The 22,636-nt window shown below is 40.6% G+C and overlaps 3 protein-coding genes across 3 annotated transcripts; 1 reads left to right on the top strand and 2 right to left on the bottom strand.

The window, feature by feature from the left end:
* Positions 1-1,222: 1,222 nt before the first annotated feature.
* Positions 1,223-12,116, top strand: LOC144023222 (G-protein coupled receptor family C group 5 member C-like). Its single transcript, XM_077528454.1, has 5 exons — positions 1,223-1,553; positions 3,683-4,674; positions 7,984-8,087; positions 8,160-10,319; positions 11,960-12,116. Exons 2-4 carry the CDS (start codon positions 3,696-3,698, stop codon positions 8,262-8,264), a joined length of 1,188 nt encoding a protein of 395 aa, XP_077384580.1. The 5' UTR covers positions 1,223-1,553; positions 3,683-3,695; the 3' UTR covers positions 8,265-10,319; positions 11,960-12,116.
* A 2,882-nt stretch (positions 12,117-14,998) lies between these two features.
* ccdc137 (coiled-coil domain containing 137) lies at positions 14,999-17,668 on the bottom strand. Its single transcript, XM_077528449.1, has 6 exons — positions 17,528-17,668; positions 17,196-17,338; positions 16,876-17,101; positions 16,549-16,631; positions 15,772-15,851; positions 14,999-15,675 (listed from the first exon to the last, which is right to left on the bottom strand). The coding sequence occupies exons 1-6, from the start codon at positions 17,593-17,595 to the stop codon at positions 15,484-15,486; spliced, it is 792 nt and encodes a 263-aa protein (XP_077384575.1). The 5' UTR covers positions 17,596-17,668; the 3' UTR covers positions 14,999-15,483.
* Positions 17,669-18,807: 1,139 nt separating this feature from the next.
* Positions 18,808-21,441, bottom strand: LOC144023083 (tetraspanin-10-like). The gene is made up of 3 exons (XM_077528384.1): positions 21,244-21,441; positions 20,193-20,758; positions 18,808-19,144 (listed from the first exon to the last, which is right to left on the bottom strand). Exons 1-3 carry the CDS (start codon positions 21,427-21,429, stop codon positions 18,832-18,834), a joined length of 1,065 nt encoding a protein of 354 aa, XP_077384510.1. The 5' UTR covers positions 21,430-21,441; the 3' UTR covers positions 18,808-18,831.
* Positions 21,442-22,636: the final 1,195 nt, after the last annotated feature.

The raw sequence follows: 22,636 nt of genomic DNA, 5'->3' as shown, positions 1-22,636 counted from the left end.
TAAAATACTAATGTTGAATTGTTTATCAGTAAGAATTTAAAAATATGAAGAAGAAACAGTGGTGTGATTTTGTTTGCTTGATGGCCAGTCTTATCTGCAACAGTCATCACGGCTGTATCCAAAATAATATTAGGTACGCTGGATTATGCACAGCGAATTAGTCAATGTTGGTGTATGAGAGTCATGTACATTTTTCAAAGTGAAGCTGCAAGTTTTTTTGTTTGCTATTATGTACTGTGGAAAGACACGTCTGTTCTGTAGAACATGTACTTAGTTGTATAAATAAGGAGTTCCAAGGACGCTGGCGTGTATGACCAGCGTACGGCAAGGGAGGAGGAACAAACGTCATTCGTGGCGGCAACTAATGAGCCACTTGAATAATGGAAATCACGGGAGCCACATACCGTTTGGGCATCTAAAATGAGGTACGATTTTCCTTTCCGTTTTTCTTTTTAATTCTGCTGCAGACACCGTTCAAACAGGTGGGTCGTTCAAAGCGAGATGTCAGCGCATCCGCCATGTTGGATGTGGCAACTGTATTAGCCATTAAATCAGCAAATAATTAGTAAAATTAATAAAAGGTAATGGTTCCTTATTAATCCAATGATTGTCCATGATAATACTTGTCAGTGGGCGCCATTCAATGGATAGATGCAGGGCAGTGTTACGTGAATTTATCCAAATATATGGGGCAAGTTAATGCTGTCTAGAGGGTATTCATAATAAATGCGCCCCCCATGCATTTCATGTGCCCACCTTAAGCCTGGGCTCTGGTGACGGGTCTGACTACACCCTAAAGTGAAAAATTCCAAATAGTATCCAACAATAGTGCAAGCATGTGTATGTATATACAGTGCTGTATGTATATACATATTCTATGTATGTATAGAATATAAAATATAAATTATTATTATATTTTCATCCAACCCCCCCCAACCCCCCCCGCACACACACACAAAATTACAACTTATTAGGTTTCATACCTGAAGTGTGTGCATCAGCAGAGAAGTCACATCACAAAAGTGATCTAATCAGGCTAATAATAAAAGGCCATTAATCAGCATCAGTCTGTGTGTGACAACGATGCATTCTGACCCAGGTTGTGCAGGGCGAACTCGAGTGGAAACGACCCACTCGAAAGGAGTTGAGTGGCCTCTTTGTTTGGCCCCATAAACCTCCTGGAACAAATAAGCAGGCCGACTCCTAATCTTGCAGAATATGCAAAGCTGCGAGCAACAAAGGAGAGGTCGGATGCTTAACAAGAGGGTGGCGGTAGTGCGGCGCTGGTGGTGAAGTGCAGGTCTATTCGGATGGCTCCAGTTGACGGAACGCGACCTGCTCGGGACCAGCAGTGGGCCGATGACACAATGGTGCAATAGCCGCTGGGAAGGAGTGGGCGGATTGGGGCACTGCTGCACGATTCCACCGGGAAAGTGAGTCAGTGAGCAGAAAATTGGTCGGATTATCTGCTTGAGAAGCTCAGGACTTGCCATAAAAACAATTCAGACATTTGGTTCAAACGTCTACCTGGATCACCTGTTGGAGCTGCATAGGTAGGACACCAAATGTGCTAACTAATGTGGCTTCATTAATTCCTCTTGGACGATATTGGTCAAAAATGATGTTCCTAATGTTATTTACATGTTATATGGTTCTAAAAACATATATTGATACTTACTGTATTATAAATGTTACTTGATTTTTTTCACCCCCGAAATCAACAGTGGATAGGAATTTAAAATGTTTTGTCAAACACGTAATATTTTGCCCTTTTTTTTCTTTCTGATTCATGGAATACAATTTCTGATAGATGTGTGTTTAAAATCCAAAAAGACAACAATTCTCAGAATGCACATGATGAGTAAGTGCAACACTGTCTGCAAGGATGATTATGGTTTTGTATTTTAAAATGTCAAAATGTTGCATGTTGACATTTAGGAGACTGGCATCGCAATAAAAATGTGATTGATTGGCATTGAAGAAAAGATCCCATAGGGTTAAAAAAAAAAAAAAAAAAAAAAAAAAACATTTAGAACTTGGATACCACCAGAACCCGCTTTGTTTAAAGTATTTTGAGCTTGATATCATACTCAGTACAAATGTGCCCATCAACAGCCAATTAGTATGCATCGTAATTTGTAATCTATCTCTAACCTACGCTAATGCAGTATTAATGTCATAATTGCAGTAAACAGTTGTATAAAAAACATGTTTAGGGCAAATATAAAACAAAAAATGGCATATTCTAATGCTGTTAATGATCTCCAAATGTCATATGTCAGGACCTTTGTAAACCAAGGACCTCCCTGTAGTTCTATAATATAGTAGTATACAGTGGTGGGCTGTGTATTTGGTACCTTCTTGAGCAAAATAGAATGAAAATATTTACCAAATAACATGACAAATTCAACATGAAGAAAGACAATTTCAATAAAATACATAAAGTACTCACCAGAGATTCATGCATGTGTGCAGTAAGAGTGTGACGATATCTCAATATTTTGATAAATCGGGATTACTTTGTCTCCCGATAGATTATTGATATCCCTACGCCAAGTATTGATATTTTTAGTTAATATACAGCCGCTATAATGGCTATATCATTACTTATTGAGCAATTACTTGGCGGGCCGCTAGGGGGAGCACCTGATAAGAGTGGCAGGGAAATGTATGGAAGGGGAAGAAGACTCATGAGCTTACTTTTACCTGAGTATGACATTTATCTGTCCAGCAACAGACTCAGTTTTGCATACTTTCTATGAAAAATGTGTATTATATCTTCAGTTTTAAAGTTTTAAAATCTATTTTGTTTCGGCTTTTGAGACACACAATTTCTGAGGAATATTAATATTGAGTTAATTGGATTCAATCATTTTATTTATTTACTTTTGCAATGTTATACAACAAATTGTCACAGTTTATAAATGAAACAATTGACTATGCATGTGACTGACTGACATGTTGCATGACAATAGTGTTTAAAAAAGACACAAATTTGTTCACAGAAAGTGGGCTCTGTTAAGAAGACATTTGTATTTATTTAATTTTTTTTTAAAAGTACACTAAATACTGTGAAGAAGACAGCAGTTTTAATATTGTGTTTCAGTGATGGTACAAAAAGAAAGTATTTTCTCAATTAAAAAAACATCAGTTTATGTCTTGAGTAGTTTTATCGTAGATTATCGTGGATTTATTTCCTGACCATTATATCGATAACCGTGCTATTGTCACATTGTGCGATAATCGCAGTTTGCTAGTCAAGGCTGGCTCAAACAAGTTTTGCTCTGACCAATGAATTAGAGGACAGAAAAATTCTGATGTAATGGAAGGCCAGATTTACCCTGCGAGGACACATCAGTAATCTGATTCGTTAAAAAAATAAAAAATAAAAAGCCAGTTGACTTGCGAATATAGTCTGTTACATGGGCTTCTGAATCTGAAGGCCCCGGATAGTTGAATTCAGATGGCAACACAGACGCTGAAATCTGATTGGATACAAACAAATCTCACATTCACATGAACGGGAAGAAATGTGCTAAAATAAAAATAAATTAATACAAATGTGAAGGAACAAATATTAGAATTCAGGGTTAATGTAGTTCAGTGTTTTAAAAAATGTTATTAGTGACCCTAACCCCTTGGAAGTATATTGGATAAATGACTAGTAGTGTTGTGTTTGCAGCATTTTACCAGCGATGGCATTGACAGGCCCGCCCAAAGGATGCGGGTCCAGTATCGGCTCAATATACTACAACCTGTGTGACCTGACGGCCGTGTGGGGGGTGGTGGTGGAGGCCATCGCCGCCACCGGCGTGGTGACCTCCTTCGTCCTGTTCGTCATCCTCATGGCCTGCCTGCCCTTGGTAACGGACAAGAAGAGGAAAGGCATGGTGGCCCTGCAGGCCGGCGTCCTCGTTTTCACCCTGGGACTCTTCGGTCTCGCCTTCGCCTTCGTGGTGGGCCGCTACTCCACCAGTTGCGTGGCGCGGAGGTTCCTCTTCGGCGTCCTGTTCTCGGGATGCCTGGCCTGCCTGGTGATGCACGGACTGTGGCTCATCCTGCTGCAGAGGCGGGGCCGGGCCCCCAGGAGCTGGATGCTTTGCCTGGGGGCGCTCGGGCTCTGGTTGGTGGAGATCATCATCAACACGGAGTGGCTCCTCATCACCGTGGTCCGGAACCCACCGAGCGGTGCGGACGCTTCCGAGCTGTCCTGCAACTTTGCCAACCAGGACTTTGTCATGGCGCTGATCTACGTGATGGTCCTGCTGCTCGCCGCCGTACTGATGGTCGTGCCCTCGCTGACGCACAAGCACAAGCGGTGGCGCCGAGACGGAGCGTTCATCCTGGTCTCGGGCCTCTTCACCGCGGCCATCTGGGTGGCTTGGATCTCCATGTACGTCGGCGGCAACCGAGCGGTGGGAGACGTCAGCTGGGACGATCCCACCATGGCTGTGGCCGTGGTGGTCAATGCTTGGGTGTTCCTTCTCCTGTACTCCGTCCCGGAGATTTGCTTACTGACGCAGCAGGACCCGGACCTGGAGCCCCCCCACGATAGCGACCACATCTATCCGACCAGGAGCTTGGTGTTCGACAACATTCACAAGGAGCAGGTGCCACCCCACCAGACGGTGTACATGGAAAATAAAGCCTTCACAATGGAGGAGCCTCCAACAGGTAACAGGAGCGCTTACTCACTTGCTCCCAGAAATGTATAAACACCTTCTATTTTAAATATTGCCGTGGTCCCAAAACCATATTTGTATGTTTTTTTGTTTTGTTTTGTTTTTTGTTGTTGTTGTTTTTTAAATGCTTGAGCATACAGAAGAGGCTTTTATGCAGCCTCTGACCGCAAGAGGTCGCTTAAAGCAATGGTAGTTATTGCAAAAAAACAAACAAACAAAAAACAAAACAAAACAAAACGCAACAGCAGTGTATAAGAGATCAACCAGGCCCATGTTGAAAACAAGCTGATTTCCCCCAGTGTTTTCAACAGGTTTATGAATAATGAGGAAACTTAGCTATATGCTAATGCTAATTGCTTCAAAACGGAAACAGATACAAAGATATTTTTTTTTCCTGATGAAACAAGAGACTCTAATCTTTATTTTGGTAGGTTTCATGTTTTTATAGCAATAGAACACAATATTCTGTGGGCCTTGCAAAAACAGTCAAAATCCAGTTAAATAGGGTTGCGCGAAGGGGGTTGCTTTAGTGAAAATGAATGGGAATGAATGAGTTCAATTTTGAAGTACTTTGGAGATACATTTGTGCCTTGACATAGGAATAACTCAACTTCAGTTTTTCGGTGGATTTTTTTCCTTTGACTTGCAAGCAAGAATTTGACATACAACCATTGTATGTTGGAAAGGCGCGCAACTCAGCTCACTTGACATCAGGCAGAAGTTTGACAGATGGTGAACAATTCTTCATAAACAAGCCTTCAGATTGTTTATTCCCACAAGTTGTGCTTTACTGTACTGTCAAACTAAACATAAAATAAGGAGTAACTGCTAAGAGTGTAAAATCACGTGACGAAACCCAGAAAACAGGTTAGCGGGCTTCCTTTGCATGCTAGACAGGAGTTAAAGTAGTTATGGATTATTATTATTTTTTAATTATTAATGTTAGTTTTATTTCGTTTTGACTTTTGATTTCTTTAATTAACATACTTTTAATTATTAGTAGTTTAATTAGCAAGTTTGTTATTTTTTTTAATGCTTCGGTTTAGATTTTAAGTTTAGTATTAGTTTTAGCTTTTTTCTTTTAAATATGTGGCCTATATGTAGTGAAAGATAAAACAAAAGGTCACTAAGTAATTTGTAATAATGTAAACTACAATAAACAGACAACTGTTCGACTTTCCTTCTTGTGTCCAGCTAAACAGTATACCAAAATAAAATACAATAAATGAACCCCAAAAGCTTTTGTATAGTACTGACAAAATGAAAAACGGACATTTTCACTGTAGTTATAGCTAATTTTATAAAATTAGAATGTATTTTCAATTAGTTTAGTTTTCGGTTTTAATTATTCTTTTTATTTTATTTTGTTGATGCATTATGGAGTTTGTCACTTTTTTATTCATGACTGCCACATCTGGCCTAAAGCATAACTGCAGCCCTTTGTCAATCTTGTGCATGGTGCACGTGCATTTGAATGAAGTCGGCTTTCTTGGAGTCTGAGCTGGAGTTTGGGCTGTGCTCGAAGCCGGCCTCCTTTTGTTTTTTTCAGATTCTATCCCACTTGTGTCGTACGCTATGTTTGTAGGGACGAACGGACAGAAAGATAGCAGCTGGTAGGCACAGTCGCAGTTAAAACGTCAGGAATCTTTGTACTCATTTGGGCATTGGTGAAGTGTGCATGATGTAGAAAAAAATTAACATTGTAAACTCTGCAATGCACTTTAACAAAAAAAAAAAATCAATTTTAGTTTTTGTACTTTTTTTTGTTAACGATAACCTTGATGCTAGCATAGCAACGGGTTGATGACATGATTGCAGAACTTGCTAAAATTTTGTTTTCTTGATGGCTGGTGTCTTTGGACAAAAGTCAAATGCATGCATGCATGTGTAAACGCAAACAAAGCCTAAATATTTGCGACTGCCATCTTTGGTAGCTATTAAACACATCTTGTGTAAAGACAGATCGCAAAGTCGCCCCCAAATACAATACCGATTTTTAGTAATGTTAGTGCAATTAAGCAATGGTTGTCTGCTTTTGACTTGGGGTATTCGGCGATCTTTTTTTTTTTTAATCGTAATTAATCGCATGACTTCAATAGTTAATTAATGATTCATCTAAAATTTTCTATCTGTTCTACATGTACAATAAAAAAAATTTTTTTTCTAAGTTTTCATAATCTTGTTAACATAAAGGTGAAAAAAAAATGTTAAATAGAAATATGGCTGCATCTGTTTTTAAAATTGTAAAATACAATTTGACCCCAGTCTCCACAAATATATGCTCAATTTCGACATGGACATGTCTTCTGCGTTGCGACTGGAATTCCCCAAGTACAGCCTTTCCAAGTAAGCAGCGGCAATTAATCACGCGTTTGTGGCGTTAAAGGAACTTTAAATTAACTCAAAATTCTTTTACTTCACTGTAGTTCCATGAATAGCCAAAAGGGGTGTACTCATCCATCCATCCATTTTCTTAACTGCTTGCTCCTCAAAAGGGTCGCAGCGGTGCTGGAGCCTATCCCAGATGGCTTCGGGCAGTAGGCGGGGTACTGAACTGGTTGCCAGCCAACCGCAGGGCACACAGAGACGAACAACCATTCACACTCACAAGCACACCTTGGGACAATTCAGAGCGTTTAATTAACCTGCCATGCATGTCTTTGGAATGTGGGAGGAGACCGGAGTACCCGGAGAAGACCCACGCGGGCACGGGGAGAACATGCAAACTCAGTACTGGGAGGCAAACGTGCTAACCAATTATCCACCGTGACAAAACACAATGTTTATTTTTAAGCTTGAATAAACCTTTCACCATTTCCTTTCATCCCCATTCCATGCCCCTTAAATTTGCCAGTTCCCAAATTGGTATACTGTATACCGGAATTCCACAACTAAATTCCAATGGAAATTTACCATAAATTTTCCATGTCTACCAGAAATATTCTAGCCTTTTTCAACCCTGCTTGTTCATTTTATAAATCATTTTCTACTTTATTTGGGAAATGTGAGCCTTGTGGGAAATTCAATTAAATGTTAGTTTTACTGCAATGCAATTGCCTGCTTAACAACAGATTGTTTTGTTGCGTTCATTTTGCCCGGCAGTTCTCATAGGTGAATAGATAGATTGAACTGAAAAGTGGAAATATCTTTTAAGTTAATAGTTGAAAGACGTGGCAGAAGTTGGAGTCTCCCAAAATGGCACTGTATAGATGTTTGGGGACCGCTATATAAATAAGGATGACTTGACTTTAATAATGGACTGTTTTAAACACATTTTCCTTCTGCTCCCATCGATCATCAGTACCATCAAAGCCGGTGTCACCATACGGCGCTTATAACGGCCAGCTGCGAAGTTGCGTCTACCAGCCCACTGAAATCGCCCTGATTGCCAAAGGTCTGACCAAGGTAAGTGATTTTTGTTTGAAAATCAACGCCCGCATTTGTCTTTCAATAAACCACTCGGCTGTGCTCACACAGATGGACCAGGACACGATGATGCGTCGCGCTTCGGCCGCCTCTTTGAACGCCGGCGAAAGCAGCAGCGGCTCACTGGATCGCTCGGCGGGCTCTTTGGCCTCTTAGCAACCATATCGCACGGATGCAGTTCACAGCAGCCTGCCTGCTTTCACCAGCTTGGCGAGATGGTTATCTCCTCTGTGGTTTGTTGTGGGTTTTCTTTTGTTTGTTTGTTTTATATTATATATATATATAAAATCCCAAAGTGGGAAATCTTTTTTTGGCACCAAGGACTTGCTGCATGGCAGTTAATACTCGAAAAAGAGAAATGTTGACCAACTGAATTGAAGTTTAATGAACTCAAAATGATGAAACTTAAATGACCTCTTAATTAATTAAACTTAATATATTGACTTGGAGTAACTTAATTCAAACCTGTGTTACCACTTGAAGCAATTCAATTCAGCTGGTTCAACATTTCTCTTGTTTGTTGTTATTCACAAGTTTGGATTATTACAATCATGAGGTTATGATTTTGCTGTTGTGTTTTGTTATGAAATGTACTTGCTGTGAGGAAAGAGGCCTTTGTAGGATTATGGTGTTGTTAATCTCATTTTCCTTGAACGCCACATTATCCTGTAGTCACAGTGCCTTGAAATAATAATCTATGTAATGACCATATAAACAGTGCACATTTTGAAGCCATTGTGAGTTGTTGGAAAGATATTTAATTAGGTACACCTGGCTGCATATTATGGTCAAATCAGAAATTCTGTCTATATAAAAATAGATGTTCGGTTTCCCACCATATTAAAAGGTGTCTGACATTTTTGTCAGATAATTATGAGGCCTTGTTTTACTCAAAAGTGATTCTATGCCACAGCGTTTTTACTGGATCTCATGAAAGACAGCTGAGGTGTACCTAATGTCGTGGCAAGTGTGTTTTGGCAGTTGCCAGTGGCAAAGCCATGTGAGGCGCGATGTGATCTGTCATTTGCATACATGGGCTCGATAAGCCTGACACCGGACGTTCCGTTGGCAGTGGAAATGACACAACCCTGTGATAAATCCATGTAATCTCTGCCACTAATGGGCCGGATGGAGGGTGTGTTGTTGTTTTTTGTTGTCATTGCAAAACAATAAGGGCATTGTTATTTGGTTGAATGGAGCAGCAGATTTGTTACACAACAAGCTGAGTGGGATGCAAGTACCACACATACACGCACACAGAGTGTAAGGAAATGCTTCTGAAGAGAAAATCAAATCATTTTCACTTATTTAGACATCACTTCATATACCACACCATGTGCAGTATGTAACCATCACCAAACAGGCTATCAAATATAACTGTGACTTACCAGATGCTAACACTGTTCGCTAATGTTAATGTGTGCCCTTGAATGGCTGAAGCAGATCATATTATAATCCCAAACTAGAATGTACGTTATTACCCTGGGCGGTTATTGCCCTCTTTGACCACCAAAAACGTTTAATAACGATTACTAAAATCACGATGTATGCCACCATAAACGTGAAATGACGTCAACTATGTTTTTCTTTTTTAAACTCAATGGCAGTGCAACGTCTAAGTGCAGCAATGCTGGTCAATGGTTTGTGGAATCAAAAACACCCACTAACTATGGCCAACAGATGGCAGCATTGTATCTCTTTTCAATTGGCTGCCAGTGTATGAAATTACAATGAAACATGACGGAATCTGATGAAATAGAACATTTTCAAGGATGACCCGAATGATCAAAGGCTTTGTCACATTAAACCTAATTCACAGAGCACCACTAAACAAAAAATATTAGTTTCTAAGTCCCTGTTGTGGAGAAAATGTATCTTTTTTACAAAAAGCTTGTTTTCTCCTTTCTTTTCAATTGTCGCTCAATGTCACTTGTAATACGCGGAGGCTGAGTTGCCATGCGTAGTGGGACAGCAAAAAAAAAAAAAAAAATATAAAAAATAAAAAATTGAAGTCCGCGAGTAAACATTTAATCCAAAGAAACAAAAAGAAAAGAACAGTGCAGGCTCGATGCCACCGCGCGTTACAATGCCGTTCACGGCATACAAAACAACATTTCAAAAGGAAAAAGAAAACTACTTCTACACAAAAATAAAGAAGCGCCACCCTGTGGCACGGTGCCACACTGCATTTTCAAATGGTGATTACTAAGGGTGTCACGATTTCGATTTTTTATCGAAATCGATCGAAATTACGTCACGATTTCGAGCATCGAAATAGAAGAGAGGACACACGATTCGATGCCCCCCCCCGCGCCCGCCGCCACCGCCACCTCCCAGGAAAGCAAATGAGACGCAGCCATTCAGCTACTAGCTAACGGCACTTGTTAGCTGACTTCTCCTGCAGTCATGATGGCAAGCGCGGACAGACACAGCAATGGTGCTTCAAGCCGCTCCCGCTTCTCTCGTCACCAGTTTGGAAACATTTTGCGTTCCCGGTGAGTTATGTCGACAACGTTCACGTTGTCGATAAAAAGACCACAGTTGCAAGATATGCTATGTGCGCGTACTGTACTCGGCCACGGTGTTACGCCCGGCTCGTCAAGGGGAAGGGAAGTAACACAATAACAGAAAATATAGAGTAGATAAACACGGGTCGACTTTAACATCTGAGTAGTTTTAATTGAAATTTCAGGCAGGGGTTTGACAAGGGAGTGAAAGTGGAAGGTGAACAAATAATAACCGCATTTGACAGAACTGACAGAACGGAGGAGAAACAACAATAACCAATAGGGGTATAATACACGGATACACAATAGCGTCGCGCTGGCACAGTCGTCCAATCGGAGTGTCGCGCTGGCACAGTCGTCCAATCGGAGTGTCGCGCTGGCACAGTCCTCCAATCAGAGTGTCGCGCTGGCGCATTCAAACTGAAGTACCATTATACGGGCACCAGCCGACACAAACACACACATACATACTAGGGGAACGGAGCCGGCGGCGGGCCCGAGCCGCCAGCCGTAACAACGGGAAACACGACAAACATGACGGGACATTTACGCAGGCATCACAAAGATTTAGATTTATCAAATTCAACTAGAAGTGGGAAAACAACGGTCCAACCAACTATTTCATCCTCATTTACAGTGAAACTTCCACACACTTCAGCTCGCGCGAAACGCCAGATCCATAGGTCTATTTATAGCAGCAGACCTGCAGCCTTGGAAAACGCTGGATTCAAACATTTAATTAGTGTACTTGAACCACGCTACAGTATGCCCAGCAACTGTAAATGTTGGGATATAGTTTGTTCAGGCTGTATTTGTTCCATGACTTTGGATACAATATATTTTTTGTTGTTGTTGCACATTGCACATTATTTTAAGAGGAACGCACAGCACACTGTTGTAACCAAAAACAGTCAATAGATGGCAGGCACCCACTGTGACTTTTTGTTTTTGTTTTTTTATTTTTTATTTTACACTTCAGTAAGAACAAGACGGTTAACTTTATATTGTAAATAAATTCTTTGAATTTGATCATTCCTGCCTAATGTCAATTATCATATATTACATAAATTTACACAAAAATAATATGGAAATTGCATCACCTATATGTAGCCGATCTTTTGAAATAAGATTTACTGTACAATGAATAGAACCAATGATCATAGACTAGCCTTAGCCTACAGAAGCATATGCCTCTGTGATATAAAGTGGGGGAGCGGAAAAAAAAAAAAAAAAAAAAAAAATCGAAAAAAAAATCGAAAAAAAAATCGAATCGTGACCCCAAAATCGAAATTTAAATCGAATCGTGGAGTTGGCGAATCGTGACACCCCTAGTGATTACTAAAGAACGGAATAAGGTAGAAAGTGAAACATGTTTTTTTTTTCTAATGAAAGAATGAAACGTGACCTTTCATGTGGTGCCCACCTTGTATATGTAGTAAAAGCACACAATATTCTGTTTGCCTTGAAAGATGATTTAAAATGCTCGAAATCGACTAGCACTGTGGGGGTTGTTTGTTTGTTTGTTTTTTTGGATAACGTGGCAATAAAACAGTGAGTAAGCATGACCAACCCACGCACACAAAAACTCAGTAAACCATAAAAATATTAGTTATTAGCAAAGGCTATAATAAACACCTGTATTGTTATACTATCTTTCTATTAGCTGTTTGTGGTGAAAATGCGTAAAGGGTTATGAAACAACACAAATGATATGATAGCATGTGTCTATGTGCTTAGCATAGCTGTTACCCCGGGTTTTCACTGGATGCGGTTGCGGTGCGGTTGCAGTGCGGTCCGGCGACGCAAGCAATTAGATTCCATTCATTCGAATGGTGCAGTCTACACCGCTTGCGGGTGCGTTGCGTGTTGACTGCGGAAGGCTTGCGGCGTGCCGCAAGCCTTCCGCAAGGATAGCCTATTTTCTATTTTTGCCGGACGCCGCAGCGGTAGGCCTCCGGCAAATGGCAAGCTAGCACAAAACACATCGAGCGGGACAGGAAGACCAAGGCAGTTTCAAAATAAATTTCCGGTTACCTTTCAGAATAAAATACTCGCCAGCTCCTATTTCGCAAGTTTTTCAGCAAAACGTGACGTGGGCGTCGCCGGGCCATGTGCTCATTCACGGTTTAGACACCAGCGAACATGGACGAGGAGAGGTTTATATTGGAGGTGGAAAACCACAAAATAATATATGACACGGCACATCCTTTTTATAAGGACTGTAATGTATTGTGAGTTTGATGTTCGCGATTGCTTGTTGTGCCCGTCTCGCTTGCCGTACTGAGCGGCAGCCGGACCCGGAAGACAGAAATAAAGAGTAGACCCGCACTGACCCGACTCTCGTTATTAATATACTTTACAAGGACAACCAAAAAAAGGATGCTGCATGGAATCTCATATCTTTCTGCTTCTCTGTTGAGCAGACTTTCTGTATGTTTGTCGTTGTGAAATGCCACATGATCGCGCGCGCGCGGTCCCGCGAGACACGTTGGGAAGTGGGCGGCGACGGAGCTGCCGGACCGCAGCTGTGCGGAGCCGGTGTGGATTGACAAAAAAATTGACCCGTCCGGAGCACGCAGTCAAGACCGCAACCGCACCGCAACCGCATCCAGTGAAAACCCGGGGTTAGTATTAACATTTTCCCAAGGCATACCTGTGTGGTTGTTTAAAATGTCTTTTTTACGTTTATTTTGATAGTAAACTTCAACTCGAGTGGCTTTATAAAGCTTTGAATTTTATTTATTTATTTATTTATTTTAATTTGTGACTACCAGCCAAACCACTGCTTGTTGTGAAGTGAGTTAAGTTCACTGCCACCATACACCGCTCAATCTCAACTTCTTTACTTGGACGTTAAAGAAGAAGAAGAAGAAAAACATCTCAAAAAGCCCATACAAAGATTCAAAAGAAGAAAAATAAATGCAGATATGCGCTGCGGTGACTGTCAGTCGCAGGGAAATGCATCCAAATCGGCGCAAACAAAAGCACAAGGATGTTAACGATGTCATCAGTTAGCATCCCAGCTAACCCTTCTCACAGAGCGACTTGAGCCACCTTCTCCCGAGCACTCGAACTGTCATGTGCACATGCACGGCCACGTGCGCTACCCCACTTTCACGACCTCAGCAGATGCCACACTCGAGCCCTCACAAACAGCTGCGTTTTCTTGTTACCGTGGCGACCGCAGGCAGATAAACAGGCAGGCACTTTAAGGCTTTGCTAGTCAAAGCTGATCAAACACACGGAGCAGACAGTGCTCCTCTTATTACAATTATTGGTGCTCGTGTACGCCATATTTGACAAACCGCAATCTAGCTGGTGTTTGTTGACTTTGTCGCAGAGGTCAGTGATTACAACAGCGGCCTTGTTCATGGCTGGATTGAGGGTAAAGCTGCTTCCAAATGGATTACATATGCAAATATCCTGGCTGCATGATAATAAGTGTTCCACTTTTCAACATAGGTCGGATGTGATTGATTCTTGGCTCACCAAGGCAGCTTGCAATTATTTTGATAAATGTACTATAATGCACTCAAATACATTTAACACACAGGTAGCATCTTAATAAAATAAATAACTATGTAGAACACAATAAATAACTATGTAGAATACAATTTGAACAATTTGTTTTTCCTAAGATTTTAGAGCAATGATGTTCAAACTGCATAATTTTACAATGACTTTCAATATTATGTATATAATATATAAAATTAAAAACCTCTGCCTCGTTACTGTACAAGCACTACAGGAGCTGCTATGCTACTGTATTTTAATGTCATTACGGTGGTATATGGACAGCCATGTATCAAGGTGGCACTTGGTGAAAAACAAAATTAAAAAAATATAAATAAAATGCCAAATTTAAATATGGAATAAGGTGCAAAAATGTTTGGAACTATAATTCAGTATTCCTTATTTCCTATTAATTGGTAGTTTGGAAGTCAATCTGGGCGGCACGTGGCTGACTGGTTAGCACGTCGGCCTCCCAGTCCTGGGACTCGGGTTCGAGTCCAGGCGCCGGCCATCCTGGGTGGAGTTTGCATGTTCTCCCCGTGCCTGCGTGGGTCTTCTCCGGGTACTCCGGTCTTCTCCCACATTCCAAAGACATGAATGGCAGGTTAATTGGGAACTCACTGGGTGTGCTTGTGTGTGTGAATGGTTGTTTGTCTCTGTATGCCCTGCGGTTGGCTGGCAACCAGTCCAGGGTGTAACCTGCCTACTGCCCAGAGCCAGCTGAGATAGGTGCCAGCTCCCCTCGCAACCGTTGTCAGGAATAAGTGGTCAAGAAAATGGATGGAAGTCAATCTCAATTACAGTGTTTCCCTCTTTTCTCATCAAACATGTTAATTTTGATATGGTAAAATGCGAAAAGACATCAGCTCACAAAAGCAGCAAAAATATACTTTACTCTGTTGTTTAGTCCTCCTTTACAACACATCCAAGGAGTGTCAGAACAGTTTTATGAGATCCCTACTGTATATCATGGCATCACTGTCCCCACCCGCAAATAAATGAAATGTCCTTTTCTGAAACACTGCCATCAAGTGGCATCACAGCAGTACTGTATAACCTGCTGAATGCATTACAGCAGTGCTCAGTTTCCAACCTTGTTCTGTCCCTACACTTTTAGGTGTTTATTGTAAATAAATAAAATCGGTGTCCACAATGTAAAATAGAGAAGAGCACCTGCCTGTTAGGACATAGTAAAAGATGAAGTGGATGTTTTCTTTTCCAGGTAACAGCATTGAAATATCCACTCCCAGCGTGAGGATGCAATTGTGCACTTCAACCCGACCTTGAGCCGCCTCGCCTTTACCTGCAAAACTTCCATAGTCACTTGAGAGAAATAATCTTGTAGTGGTTCCCCATCACTGGGGCCCCTTGCGCTTCATAGTCCTGGCCTCCTCCTGCTGCTGCTGTCTCTGTTTCTTCAGGTGGCGGTAGGCCAGCACCGCCCGCTGCCGTTCCTCCTCCATGATCCTCAGCCTGGCCATGGACGGCTTGGCCGTGGACGTCGGCGCGTGGCCGAGGAGTGAGTTGAGGAGGAGCTCTTTGGCGGCCTTCGGGTGGACAGGAGGTGGAAGAGAGAACGTTTTGATGTTTTAGGACTTGGAAGTGTGACATGCCAACATGTTTATTGGTGGGTTTTGTTTGACCTGAGGCTTGATGGGCGCTTTCCTGGGCTTGCTGGTTAGTGAAGGGGGCTCCATTGAAACTTCGCCAAAGGGAATGTCATCTTGGAAGAAAAAAAAAAAAAAGTTTTACTAGCTTAGTTTTGTCTAGGTTATGTTTTACAGGACACTTTTTTTTTTTTTTTTTTTTTTTTAACTGTGAAAAGGAATTCCTCTTCCCACATGTTTTAATAAAATGTCTTTGACAGTCAAATAGAAAACACAAATTTGGTACATGAATTAGTTTTCGATTAGCATCATGAACTGTAAAATCATTGACCTTTGTATGGGGAACTTGTGTCCCCTTGTGGAGACATAAGCAATGCTCAACGATCATGCTAATAAACACTGGCTTGGCGTGAGTAGTACTTAAATTAGGGAAATTTTGCTGTCCACATTCATCAAAATTCATAATGGCTCGTTCAGACACATTTTAAGAAATAGGCAGGTAACTAAATATTTATTTGGTAGTTTAAATTCAAACATGAAGTGTGGGAAGGCACTCCATAGAGCCAACTATTTGCATAGAAGCCATTTAAAAGTCAATTTTCCATGAAATGTCTTCATTCACCAACATTCTTTTTTCCACGAGTGTGTGTGTGTGTGTGTGTGTGTGTGTGTGTGTGTGGGGGAGAAAATAAATATAAATAGAATATAATGTTACTACCACACAACCCTAGTCTCAGCTTGGATGACAAAGATATGAGAAAAAAGAAATTACTACTTGAAAGGCCAAAATACAAAAGCTGCATTTAACATTACCTTGGAACATTTCCTTTTCCATCCGGGCCTCCTGTCGGTCCAACTTTTTCTGTTGTTTCTTCTGTAATTTCAGTTTGTCGTACCTGTGGCAACAAGCAACATGTAACAAGACATAGAAGGTTGAAATGCCATTTATCCATTCTAGCCCTGAAAAACATGTTTAGTTAGACCCGTTTCTTGCCAGTGTATCCATTTTGTATTTAGAGTGTTTGATCGTTTTAATAAAAGGTCATAAGTGCATCAGTGTTTGTGGCTCTCCTTGTCTACATGCGAGGGCATCACATCACTTGAGCAGCTACTCAAACTGGAAGTCAAGTGTCTGCTTACTCTTTCTTTTTATCTGACTTCCTGTTTTCGGCGGGCTTCTCCTGTTTGTCTTCATCCAGCTCAGGTTTCCTCTCCACCTGGTTGTTGGTGAGGAAGAGGACATACTTTGACTCCATCGCCATGCGCCGCTTGTACTGTGGCTCGCTTTCCAGCTTTCTTCGCTTGAAACGCGGGACAGCTATGTCGGTGACCTTGGACTTCTCTGGTTTTCTTTGACGAAAGAACGCTGGGGAGGGGGTTGAATACAGAAGATTATCCATTATCTACTCACACACTCACTGTTATTAGTTAATGCAATGCAATGTTTTATTTTTGCTCACCGTTTTTCAATGTTTTTGAAGAGCCTTTCTTCATCATCTCCTTGCTCTTCATGATCTCCTGCAGCCTGAAGGGGATGTGCTCAAGGTGGTCTCCATGTTTATTGTCTTTTTTGGCTTTACCATCTCGTTTCTGCTTCTTTGCACTGCCGTGTTGAATGATTAACTTTTATTAGAAAATTAACAATGGATAATAGCTTGTTCGCTGTATGCTGTCATGTTGAAAGACTTCACAACAGTTCATCTTTGGTAGGGCCAATTTACAGATAGCTATTAGCATACTAGCCGCTAAAGTTACCAGTTGCTTTCAGGCAAACGTAGCGTCTTTACATTACCTCGGTTGCTGTCCGGTTTTGTCAACCACCTCCGCAGAGTCGTTCTTACATTTCTTATTCTTTCCCATGTCGAAGTATGTCGTTATTTAAGCACATTTACAAACAAATCAACAATCACGTGGAGGCAGCTTCCGTATCATACTATGACGTCAGAGGCGAGGGGGCGTAGAATAGGTATGTAGTGTATGTATTGTTTTTTTTCTATTCGAGGTTATAGTCAAGCTATGGTTATATTTACTAAAAAGAGAAAATGTTTTTTTTTTAAATGTACACAAAAATAATAATTAATCATTTCATTACCGAGGCAAAAAAGTGTCACTCCATCGATAGCCACTTGATGGCGAAATATAGCTGATCGCTGATGTAAAGTACAGTCAGTTTGATGTACAACAGATTTTTCTTTCTTTTTTTTTTCGTAGGAAGCGTATTATTTTTGTTTTAGTGAAGCACATGGAAAGCTGTTATAGAATCTATGTATAATAATAATAAAAAAAAATCCTAAAGGTTCTACTCTATCTGAAACTCAATGCAGATACTGTCATAACATGAAAAGTCTGAAACAAACAATTGCGTAACACACCAAATTCCACACAACAAATCGTTTGCAGGTGTCCTTACCTTGGTATTTTAATAGTGCCTGGATTTTATGGACCAAATCATTACATAATCTCTGAAATAAAATAAAAAGCAAAGCTGTAAATAAAATCCAGTGTTGTTATGTTGTTGTTGCTGTCCAACATGTGACAGGCAGCCAGCATCTTGCTATTGTGTTTGTATATTGGGTGTAGAAAGTCAACAAATATGAGGACAGGGCAACTGTATGATCTAGTGGCTACACAACTTTGTACACTATCACGCAAATGAACCCAGTGTGTGTTTGTGTGTGTGTGTGTGTGGGAGGGGGGGGGGGGGTGTAAGAGTTAAGGGGGATTACAAGAACACAAAACCCATGGAGAGCACCCATAACCTGAGAACTGTGAGGCAGATCTGCTAACCACTATCCACCGTACTATATTGAATGTCACTACCTACAAATTCTAAGTATAGGCTTAATAGGTAACTGTAGCTTGCTCCCATGGGACAAATAAAATATTTTATACGGGTAGCAGCCAAGTGATGGGTGGAGAAATAAGGGGGCCACAATTTGAACAGCTCGATTACAGGCATCTTTCCAGAACTAGGTGGCTCACCCAAAAAGAAAAAAAGAAAAAGTACACCAGTGACAGAAATATGTTTATTGCACATGCAATAAAAAGTAACTTTTGAATAACCCCCCATATTATATGTCAATACAAAATTCAATTTCACGTCTGGTTATGAACTTTATGCCAGTGGATCCTCTGTTGAAGTCGTGTGGTGATAAACACAGTCATGATCTGCACTCCCAGCAAGACCAGCACCACAGTCCCTATCAAGCCCTGGTGCTGCTCCAACCACCGCGTAATGCTCCCCAGGCAGCCTCCTAGGAAGATCACACTCTGAGCGGTGAACTCGCCCAGCGTTTGGGCTTCCAGGCCACACTGAGAGTTCCACACGGTGCCGTTCTCCAACGGGTCGATGCAGCACGTGGCTGGAACGCCACACGCCAAAACTCCTGGTGCGGAGCAGTTGTAGTATCTGCAGAGTAAGGTATTTGGAAATGAACGTATTATCTGACTGTTGCTTCAGACTATATAACATTAAAAATAAATAAATATACCCCCCACCCCCACTGATGTAGTCATAGCCAACAATGAGGCACTCTAAAGCAAGGTTATTATTGTTAATTAAAACTGACAAAATAACTAAAAAGAAATTGAAAAAACGTTTCAATTAAAAAAAAATACAAATGAAAATGCTTTTACAAATATTAAAAGTAAATGAAACTTTATGTTTGTAAAACTAATGAAAACTAACTATAAAACAAGAAAAATGTCCTTAGCCTTCATCTCTGTTAATTATTATAATACATGAGATTTCGGGTTTCACTTTTAATGTGTTTATTTCATTATTGCTGTGCGTCCAGAAGAAGGACAGTCAAACAGTCATTCTAGAATTGTAGTTTGCTTCACTTAATTATGGATTAGTGACTTAAAAAACAAATATTGCACCTGGCGATATAAAAAAACAAAACAACTACTAAAACTCATAAAAACTAAACTAAAACTAAACATTGCAAAAACCTGCTCTAAAAACTAATTAAAACTAACCCTACTCTAAAGAGGCCATACTGACTATTCTAAGTAAAGACTAGCTAACTGCATGTCATAAGAGACACACAATCACTGATACAAATGTAGGAATTCAAGTTCTTATATAGTGGGGGAGGGCTTGGGGCCTGTTTTAGAAAAAAAAAAAGTCAGGAAAATTCAAATGATTAAAAACAATTTAACACTACTTTTACAATTCAGCACTACAGTAAACTCTCCTCATTCTTTGGTCTGAGTCTTGTTTATGTTTGGTGTAATTCCACTTTCGACCACTTGATGATGGTTTAAGATTAAATTTGAAAGATAAACAATACAAAGTACTGTATTTCAGCACAGCCTAATTTTTGTTGAAATGATTCAATGTCACCCTCTGTAATCCTGCTTTTTACGCCTACAGAAAGTGACATATTTAGAATCAAACCACTGATTTCGTTTCACAGGGTTTTTAAAGTTCAAATACACCACAACCAACTCACATGTTAATCTCCCAATCACGATAAGTATCTGCTCCACAGCACTGCAGATTGGATTGGATTTCATCGGTGATGAATCTCAGATCCAGGTCGTCCTGGTAGCGAGCCATGGCGACCAACATGCCTGAACGCAGGACGTTCCCGATCTCGTGTTGGATATTGTATACCACGATAACGGCCAAGATCTGCGCCGTGATGATCACCAGCAGCATCCCGGAAAACAGTTTTAGCAGGAAGGAGTTTTCCCGCAAGGCGCCCACGCAGCCCGTCAGGCAGAGCAACGTTACCAGGAGGCCCAGAGTCACCAGCAGGAGCATCGGGTCGGTGCCTATGCTTCCGATCTTCTCCTGGGCAAAGGACTCTTTGCTGATGAGGCCCCACAGCCCCAAGATGAGTAAAAGCAGTCCAAGGACTGAGAATGTCAGGTTGCTCAGAATCAGGAGGTACTTGAGGAAATAGTCAATAAAAGAATAGCCGTCGTGGGGGTGGATCTCCTTGAATCCGGGCTCATGTTCACCGCTTGTGCCCACTTGGCGGAGCTCGGTGGTGCCATGGGGTTCCGCATCCCCCTTTGACATGACAGAAAATAAGAAACTATCAGATTTGAGAATACAGAACTAAACATAACAAAAAAAATACATTTTATGTATTTAGTCATCTAGCTTAATGCTAGCAAACAATGTAGAACGCCGTGGACGGGCTAACGAATAGCATATGTGTCGTGTTGTTATAAACTGTTACGCAAAGGAAACAGTGGAGCAATACATGTACAGATAAACAAACTATACTCACAAGCATATATTCTTTATCCTCGGCAAAGAATGACAAATATATCTGTGGCTTACTGAGGAATTTTGACTGGCTGTGTATCTATTGGAGCAGCACAATGTCCGTGGATTGACTTGGATTTACAGTAGGTCAGAGTTCTGACTGGAGAACAATCAAACTAAAAATCTGGGTAACTTTAATTACTGTCAACTTGTGTCAAGTATGTACGAAGCTCCTGAAAGTGGAGTCTCGAACAACAATTAGACAGTGTAGCTTGACCTTTTACCTTCGGTATGAGCGGGCTGGACTCATTTGGTGCTTCTTCTGTCCTTGTCCAGGGCCAAGGGACTCTTCTTACTGACAAATATCTCCTGATGCTGTCCATCATTGGGAGACAATCTTCCACACGCGTTGTTTTTGCCGGTCCAAAAAATGAAGTGGGACACGCACAGAGAGGTTTGCAGTAGGGCATGTGAGCACAGGCGTAGTCACCATGCTACGTTTGGCCGCGAGGGGCTGTCAGGCGTGCGATTTTTTCATCATGTGAGAGTCACAGTGAGGGGATTAGACAGTATTCATAGTGTGTGTGTGTGTGTGTGTGGGGGGGGGGGGGGGGTGAAGGGTGGGGGGGGGGTTGCCTGGGTGGGGGTGCGTGTGTTTGTGTGTGTGTTACATCACAACAAGAACAAGAGACTTTGAAGATTTTATTTCCTTACTATTGATTATCCATTGTTTACTGTAAAATTAGTAACAACCTCATTAAATCATAATAATATGACAAAATTAAGATGTAATAATACTGATTTGAAAAAAAATGTGTTTTAAAAAGTATTTCATTCACTTCTTTAATTGCAGAAGAATACAAATAATTTAAATTAATTTGTTAATACTGGTTAGATTTAAATAGCTTTTCTGACATTTCAAGCAAAAAGTTGAAATTATATGACATTCAATTTAGCATGCATGTACATGATTAAATAAATATGTTGTTGTGTAAAAAAAAATACATTTAAAAAATATTTTCTGTCATTATCCTGTAGACTGTTCATTAGTATTATTTTATTTTAATAATCATCTTGATTTTTGGGAGATATTGAAAATTAAAAAAATAAATAATGACGGGCACTGAGTACAAGTTATGCCTTGAGATATGAGCTTGTATCTCAAAACATTTGTATCTAAAATCATCCTTCCCTCAAACAATCAAATATTCCAGCACCCAAAAAAAAAAAACATTGAAATTTGTATTTTTTTTTAATGTGTTTTGATGCTGGCAAGATGTTGTGAAGTTTGCTGCTGCCATCTTGCTGTAAACATCAATATCTCAAATGTTTGCTCATATTGCAAGGGAAATAAAAATAAATAAATTATACCATTGACTGTATGTATCTAAAACACTTGCAAGTGAAGGATTTCACATCTGAAGTCATCACTCTGCTTTATTTATGGTGTGGTTAGTCCAATTGCCAGATCTTAACCCAATAGAGAACATCAGAAACATCGTTTCAGAGTTGTATTTGTGGTATGTAATCCATTTGTCTTGGACTGGACGAGCAGTTCACAGGAGACCACCAGAAGTCGGTCTGTTCCATGGAACACAGATGAAAAACAGTACATGGGCAACTAAATATTAGCTAAGAAAAATCACTTCTACATTTCAAAATGTTTTAGTTTGTCAA

This window comes from Festucalex cinctus, chromosome 1, assembly GCF_051991245.1.
Source record: "Festucalex cinctus isolate MCC-2025b chromosome 1, RoL_Fcin_1.0, whole genome shotgun sequence".
Lineage (NCBI taxonomy): Eukaryota > Metazoa > Chordata > Actinopteri > Syngnathiformes > Syngnathidae > Festucalex > Festucalex cinctus.
The sequence above is the reverse complement of the archived record's forward strand: the minus strand, read 5'-3'. Positions and strand labels throughout refer to the sequence as shown.

Coding starts and splice junctions, on each gene's coding strand:
- LOC144023083 (XM_077528384.1), bottom strand. CDS start 21,429: ATGCCCTACTGCAAACCTCTCTGTGCGTGTCCCACTTCATTTTTTGGA. Junction 20,759..21,243: donor CCAGCCCGCTCATACCGAAG/GTAAAAGGTCAA, acceptor GTCATGTCAAAG/GGGGATGCGGAACCCCATGG. Junction 19,145..20,192: donor CGTGATTGGGAGATTAACAT/GTGAGTTGGTTG, acceptor CTTACTCTGCAG/ATACTACAACTGCTCCGCAC.
- ccdc137 (XM_077528449.1), bottom strand. CDS start 17,595: ATGGGAAAGAATAAGAAATGTAAGAACGACTCTGCGGAGGTGGTTGAC. Junction 17,339..17,527: donor AAAACCGGACAGCAACCGAG/GTAATGTAAAGA, acceptor TCAACACGGCAG/TGCAAAGAAGCAGAAACGAG. Junction 15,676..15,771: donor AAGCGCCCATCAAGCCTCAG/GTCAAACAAAAC, acceptor GTCCACCCGAAG/GCCGCCAAAGAGCTCCTCCT.
- LOC144023222 (XM_077528454.1), top strand. CDS start 3,696: ATGGCATTGACAGGCCCGCCCAAAGGATGCGGGTCCAGTATCGGCTCA. Junction 4,675..7,983: donor AATGGAGGAGCCTCCAACAG/GTAACAGGAGCG, acceptor ATCGATCATCAG/TACCATCAAAGCCGGTGTCA. Junction 8,088..8,159: donor TTGCCAAAGGTCTGACCAAG/GTAAGTGATTTT, acceptor GTGCTCACACAG/ATGGACCAGGACACGATGAT.